This window comes from Triticum aestivum, chromosome 5D (assembly GCF_018294505.1).
Source record: "Triticum aestivum cultivar Chinese Spring chromosome 5D, IWGSC CS RefSeq v2.1, whole genome shotgun sequence".
Classification (NCBI taxonomy): Eukaryota; Viridiplantae; Streptophyta; class Magnoliopsida; order Poales; family Poaceae; genus Triticum; species Triticum aestivum.
Window position 1 is genome coordinate 535,371,344 of NC_057808.1, and position 7,422 is coordinate 535,378,765.

General features: G+C 45.4%; 1 protein-coding gene across 1 annotated transcript; it reads right to left on the minus strand.

Moving 5' to 3' along the window:
• Positions 1-1,118: 1,118 nt before the first annotated feature.
• LOC543176 (high-affinity nitrate transporter-activating protein 2.1) lies at positions 1,119-2,190 on the minus strand. Its single transcript, XM_044544108.1, has 2 exons — positions 1,901-2,190; positions 1,119-1,799 (listed from the first exon to the last, which is right to left on the minus strand). The coding sequence occupies exons 1-2, from the start codon at positions 2,037-2,039 to the stop codon at positions 1,339-1,341; spliced, it is 600 nt and encodes a 199-aa protein (XP_044400043.1). The 5' UTR covers positions 2,040-2,190; the 3' UTR covers positions 1,119-1,338.
• Positions 2,191-7,422: the final 5,232 nt, after the last annotated feature.

The window sequence follows — 7,422 nt, forward strand, 5'->3', positions numbered from 1 at the left end:
AATCAAAATAATGAGGTTTTCTAAGAAATAGTGAATTAGCGACATTGGTATTACCCTTTAATAAGAAAGAAATTTTAAAAAATCTTAAAAATAAAATTTGCACACAATATACACAAAATTTATGCTTTTTAAAAATATGCAAGAATAAACATATAATAGTGGATTTTTTTGGAAAAAAGATCCTAGGAAGGAATGAATTAGTAGCATTGATATTACCCTTCAAGAATAAATAGAAATAAAATAACTAAAACAAAATTAAAATAGTGAAGTTTAATAAGAAACAATGTATTAGTGACATTGATATTACCCTTTGAAAAAGAAAGAAAGAAATTAAAATAATTTAAACTTGCACACAACTTCGCATTGAAATTGGACTTTTTTGTAGTATGCAAAGAATAATCATATAATAATAACTATTTTGCACATATTTTAAAGTATTTGGGTGTATACAATTACACTCACTCGGCATCCAAAAATACCCACATAGTCCTTTTTCATAAAAAAAAACTAATAAAGGAAAAGCAAAAAAGAAAAGTTAAAAAATGAAACAAGTAAGAACAAAGGGAGAGAGGGAGGGTTGGGTCGCACAGATAATGTGCTTTATCTCATTAAAGAATTAATTGACCCAAATCCGTGTAAGTAAAAAAGACCCAGCCCAAAACAACTCACAAAATTGACCAAAAAAAGCACGAATCTCAAAGCAAAAATCATTGGTCAAAAAATCAACTGATTGAAAAACAATTTTTAAACCACTTAGGCCATATTTGGGACTGCTCCGCTCCCTAAAATTCAGCTCTGCTATAAAATACGCAACTGAAACGTTATAGCTGTACGATGTCTCATTTCACAAAAAAAAACTAGGATTTATGATACAACTTCTTGTCTTTGGTGAAACTCTTCGATGGGTGCTCCAAAAACTCGAGTTTGAAGAGTTCTCATGAGTTGTGGTGAAATTACCCAATAATGTCACTGTTGACTTGATACCCCTTCGTTTTTTTTCATATCACCTAGCCAAATAAATATTTCACAACAAATTTTCTCATTCTTGAAGCTGGAGCTACTTGTAAGCCAAACACAATAAATTGCTCTTTTATGGAACTGCAACTCTTGGATGAAACTGCTCCAACGTAGATTTGATGAAATTGAACTGATTTGAAGCGGAGCAGTCCCAAACTTTGGCATTTACATATAGGTAATGTGTAACAATCACGTGAGCTCCCCGAAAAGGAAACACCAACACTCTCTTACATTACATGTACACCTTTTGTGCGTACGTTGCAAAGGACAAGAGGAAGAAGTCGCGCACGGACGAACACCTTGCCACGTACGGTTCTGAGCTTAGTTATTCTTCTTGCGCTTCTCAATGAAGAAGAAGAAGGCGAGGGAGACGACGGAGAAGGTGGAGAAGACGCCGGCGGCGACCTTGATGGAGGTGGTGACGCCCGTGATGCTGACGACGTTGAAGGCGGCGGCGGGCGCGGTCTGGCCGTAGGCGACCTGCGTGCCGGAGGCGTCGAGCGCGTAGGCGCGCACGTAGTAGGTGGCGGTGGGGATGTCGAGGGCGACGCGGTACTCGACCCTGCCGCCGGCGCCGGCGTAGGGCTGCTGGGCGACCTTGAACTGGCAGGTCTTGTCTTTCTTGAGGTCGTCGTGGGTCTTGCGCCACTCGCGCTCCTTCTGGCTCGCCGGCGCGTAGCAGAGGCTGACCTTCACGTTCTTGTAGGCGGCGTCGTCGCCGGCCGGCCGAGACGCGTTGAGGGCCCACGTCACTGTGATCACGTCCTCGCCGGCATGGAGAACTGGTCGATGATCAGTCAATTTGGTCGTCAGTGTTAAAGAAGATGCTTGCTTACGCTCTATTTTTGTTAACGAGAATGCGTTGCACATACGACGGTGGTACCTTGGCCGGGGCTGGGGGATGCGATGACGTCGAGGGTCACAGGAAGCTTGGAGAGGTACGCCACGGCGCCGGCCGACGCGCAGCAGCCGGCGGCGAGGACCGCCACCAGCAACGCCATGACCAGCTTCGACTGTGCCATCGCCGTCGAACTTGGGCTCGATCGAACTCGCAGCTGCTGCTCGGTCGGAGAAGGTTGCGGCGGTTTGATGGATGGGGCTGGGAGAGATGGGGGAGTACGGATGGGTTTGGCGTGTATATGTAGGCAGCTCGATCGAGAGCGTTGACGATGAGCCGGAGCTGCCATCCTTGTTGGGGTCGAGGAGCCGGGGCAAGGCAACCATCTGATTAATAAGCTAATTAATTAATTTATTAGGTGGTGGAAGGTCAGATCCTCTTGAGGGTCTCCAAAGGGTCCGGCCGGAAGAGTGAGATGCGGCGACTGCAAATTAAGCAGCGGCAGGAGTAATTAACTGAGCTAATTCTATGCGCTTCCGTTCCAAACAAGACATCGAGCCGACTACGAGGGAGGGCATTTCGGCCGAGTTCACATGGCGCAACCATTCGTCAAGCCTTATTTTTGTTTATTTACAGCTGCAATTAGTTGCAAGGTGTTCGCCTAAACAGCTGTTGCAAATTTTATCCCTCCAAGTACAAGAAAATGCTGTTGCAAAATTGCAAGGGAGTGCAACCAAAAAGCTCAACGGATTTCCATATGCATATGCATGTTGAATTTGTTGATGGATGCGTTGACGAAGAGGCCCGAGGCATAGGCGACGTGACTCTTAGCCCTAACCAAAGGTTACACGGCTGTATTATTTGCTTGACTTGGCTCACGAGGAAACAATTAGGGTGAGGGCAGAAGCTGGAGAGCAAGATCACACGGTGATGGAATGTCGGAGGATAAAAGAAAGGGGATTGGGTGAGCGATGCGAGCGACAAAGGTGTCGAGTTGAGCGATCGTAGAGAAGGAAAATGAGAGTCGGCAAAGGAGGACGTCCTGGCATGTGGGGTTCAAATTTTGTACGTCCCATAATATAAGAGCACCTACAGCTACAGCCGGGTGCCCCAAACCCGTCTCATACGTTCAAGCGGACGGCCGAGTCAGCGACCGGTCACAAAAATTTAACCCGGACAGGCGTCTTAAACGGGCTTCAAACACCCGCGCCGACCGCAACCCTCGTATCCAGCCCAAATCCGAGGCTGATATGGGGCGCCCGGGTGGGTGGGTCCGATATGCCGCTGGCCAACCCGACCCACATATATTCCTCTCCATCCGCTCCTGGATCAAACACTAGCCACTTCACTCCACTCTCCTCCGCCACTCAAGCTCCTGTCCGGCGATCTTCGACCTTCTCCGGCATGACGAGCAGCGGATCCGAGTCCTACACCTCCAGATCCGTCGACCCTGAGCTTATCGGGTCTGGTTCTATAATAACAAAACAGCTCCTATAAGATCTACTATAAAACCAAATAAGGCATAACTAATTAAAACTGAGGATAATTTAAACACAGGACAAGAATTTTCTATTCGTTTTTCTTCAATTCTCTTTGTTTCTTTCTCCGATTTCTTCATTTTTCTTTGTTTATTTTTGTGTTCCTGTTTCTTTCTTTTTTTCTATAGAATCGGAATAGTTTATATACACGTTCAACATTTTGCAAGTACATCTTAAACAATTGTTTTGTACATGTTGAACCTTTTTCAATACATGATTAACATTTTTGTCAGATATATTGTTTTGATGTATACTCCCTCTGTAAACTAATATAAGAGCGTTTAGAGTACTTTTTTTTATATATACATTTTATATTTTTCGTATACATAAGGAACACCTTTTTACACATGTTTAACATTTTTTGCATTTTCACACCTCTTAATCATCCTTATCTGCATCTTCAACCTGGGAATCTAGCAAGGAACCTAACAGTAAGCTCTCAGAAGTTACAGCACTAGAACAAGCTTCGCCATCCTCTCCATGGAAGAACCTAGCCAGAGACAGGGCATTATAAGTAGAGTTGGCTTTCTTAAGGTCTTCTATCGCTTTCATTGCTGCGAGTGTGCTTCAGTACACATCTGAGCTAGCTCTTTGTGTCAAAGATGACTTTGGGTCACGATTAGCCACATCATTGTGAGCCTGGTGATTTGAAGAGGAACCGGACTCAAGTACTTCTTCAACGGGGAAAAAGAGTTTAAGATTAGCCTCACATTCTCGAACAAGTCTTGTTAACATTCAGTGGTGAAAACGGGTTGTGGCGAGCTCGGCGAGTGAAAGGTCGATTTTTTTTTGAAACTATCACGTTTTTTATAGCAAACTCGGAAACTATAGCACCTAATGCAAAAAATCAAAATTATGACCCCATAGGCCTCGTGTGGGCCGAAGAGGGTGTCTTCGGTCGGTAGTTGGCCAAAGAGCGCACTTCGGCCTGCGGTTGACCGAAGATGGGCTTATCTGGGCCGAAGAGTTGGCGTCGGTGGGGGGCTGGCCGAAAATAGTAGCTTCGGCCTATGCGCGACCGAAGTGGGCCGTTTTCGGCCTGTCAGCGGCCGAAGCGCTCTTCGGCCATCCCTTGACCAAAGAGGTCTGGATAAGGCCGACGCGCTCGTCTCCTTCCTCTCGTCTGGTCACCTCTGTTCTTCCTCTCTCTCTCTCTCTCTCTCTCTCTCTCTCTCTCTCTCTCTCTCTCTCTCTCTCTCTCTCTCTCTCTCTCTCTCTCTCTCGTTCTTCTCTGTATACCTCGCCACCCCGCGCCGATCTCCTCCATTTTCCACCCATTTTCACATCCAAGCCACAGAATAGGTAGATCGTAGTAATCCTCGACAGCCTATGGTGTTTTTTTTCTATGGGATAGTTTTTGTGCGTTTGGGGAGGAGGAGCCATGGTGGGGTGGAGGAGGTGCGGTTGGGAAGGAGGTGGTGGTGAGGAGGAGCAGCAGCTGTGGAGGAGGAGGTGGTGAGGAGGAGGTGCGGCTTGGGTTGTATCCGGAGTTGAACTTCCGGTCGTCGAGGGGGCGGCGGTGGTGCTGTCGTTTTTCGGTGGTGCAAGTACTCCGCGAGGTGGCCGGTGCTGCTGAGTTGAAGACAGGAGCAAGAAGCTGGGGACACACGCGTCGAAGGTATAACCATGTCCTCACAAATTTTCTCTGAGTTGTATAGTTTAGTTAATGTAGATCAGTCATATCGCGAATTGTAGTGTTAATTTGTCTGTGGTGGCATTTTAGCGGATAGTTAGTGTAGCGGGTAATAATTGTGTTCGTTGTGATTAATGAGAAGATGACAATGTCTGTCAGGTGAAAATGTCTGAATCAGTAAATTTGACTGTTTACTACGGCGCTGGTAATGTTCGATATAATGAGTTGGGGGTTGATCTTAGCGAGTTTAAAAATGGCGTCATGACACTAGCAGACCCGGACAGACTGGACATTAGACAGTTGAAGTACTGGTTGACAACTAGTTTCGGGCTAGATCCTCAAGTATGTACCGTCAGTATTCATGCATTATGGACCAAATCCTGTAAAAATATCAAGTGGGAGTTGATGCCGATAGATAGGAGCCAGCATTGGTTGACCCTGTTAAGACGTTGCCGAGACCGAAGAATCCACCCATATGCCCTTGTGCAACCTATGGCGAAGGAGGAGAATACCGTATAACTCCACAGGGGGTATGAACCCGGCCAGGGCAGTCAAGTGGCTAACGAGATTGATTTATCCGGGTCACAGCCACCCGATGTGGATGCTAGCCAACCCGATGTGGATGCTAGCCAACCCGAGAAAGAGTCGCACTACGTGCCACACAATGTTTGTGGTCATGATACTGGGCAAAGTAGTTAGTCGATAATATTAGCTGGTTCTAGTTTTGCTGATGGGGATGAGGACGGGGATGAAATGCAGAGGATGATGGAGGAAGAGGACGAGGATGGATTGGCGGAGGATCTGGATTCTGAAAATTCTGAGGATGAAGTGGAGGTACCGATTCCTTCGGCATGGGATCAGGACATATCCACCGGCCTTACGGTCAACGATGGCCATGAGACTCCATGGCAGTATAATCTGAACCAAGTCCAGATAGGGGCTATGTTTGATACAAAGAAAAAATCGAAGTATGCGGTGATAAAGTGGGCTATGTCTACGCAGAGGGTTTTTCGGACACACATACCAAGTCCAACAAACTATACCGTGAAATGTGTTGAAACAGGTTGTCCTGGTAAGGTGCACGGGCACGTGTCGAAGTATGACATCCACTGGGTTGTCACCGATGTCTTCCCACATAATTATGTGAGGAAAAACCTCCTGGTGAATCATCCAAACCTGACTTCAACTCTCATTGCGCAACTCATGTATACTGAGATAGTAGAGAAGAAATATATGGAAGCAAAACACATGCAGACAGTAGTGAAGGTCAGATGGAATTATGACATTCCTTATGGGAAGGCTTGGAGGGCTAAGCACAAGGCTATGGAGGAAAGGTTTGGGACGTTCTTCGACTCATATGATAATGTTGTCCGTCTCCTTGACATACTGAAGGAGAGGAATCCCGGCACTTATGTGAACGTACAACACACGAGGTTGCCGAGTATACTAGATTTCAAGGTGTTGAAACCAGTATTCTTCTCTTTCGCTATGTGCATCGAAGCTTTCCGGCATTGTCCTCCTGTTATGTTTGTGGATGGTACATTCCTGACCGGTCAGTACAAAGGGCAAATCCTGACTGCTATTGGTGTGGACGGGAATAATCAAATCATCACACTTGCCATGGCATTTATGGAGGGTGAGAACTTTCCGAGCTGGGTATGGTTCTTCCGGCAAGTGAAAATTGCCATCATGCAGGACCGACCAAACATGTGTGTCATTCATGACAGACATGCTGGTATATTGAAGGCCGTGAAGACACTAAGGTCGTGAAGACATGTTGGACTATGTTTTAATTTGTAATATGTCTGAACTATGTTTTAATTTGTAATATGTCTGGACTATGTTTTAATTTGTAATATGTCTGGACTATGTTTTAGTTTGTAATATGTCTGGACTATGTTTTAATTTGTAATATGTCTGGACTATGTTTTAATTTGTAATATGTTTGTACTATGTTTTATTTCCACCTGAGTTTGTTGTTTGAATTGCAGATATGTCTTCGTATCCGTTGCATAATGGTAATATCGATAGAAGGCACCGAGGCGCCCTTATGGAAGCGGGCAAGAACTTAGACGTGTTGGTCACTCACACCCCAAAGTCTAACTGGATGATACACCCTTTCTGGGTTAATAGGTATGTGTGCATATAATGGAATCCATATAATGACTTACTATGTTTGACATACTTTTGATAGCCGTTACTGTATGCTACATTCTCTTTATTTTGTAGGTTAAGTTGGGTTGGACTTCTACCCTTGGCACGGCTGGTTGAGGGTACATTGGATGAGTGGGTTGAACTTCCGGAGTTAGATGTGGTAGGTGAACCAATGCAGTTACGCAAGAGGCAAGTGAAACGTTTCTCTTACGACAGGTCACTCCTTACCTTCTTACTGGATA

Bases quoted from the DNA above. Each gene is read 5' to 3' on its own strand.
- LOC543176 (XM_044544108.1), bottom strand. From the start codon at position 2,039: ATGGCACAGTCGAAGCTGGTCATGGCGTTGCTGGTGGCGGTCCTCGCC. The intron at 1,800-1,900 runs GTACCACCGTCG...ATCATCGACCAG, and splicing joins ATCCCCCAGCCCCGGCCAAG to TTCTCCATGCCGGCGAGGAC.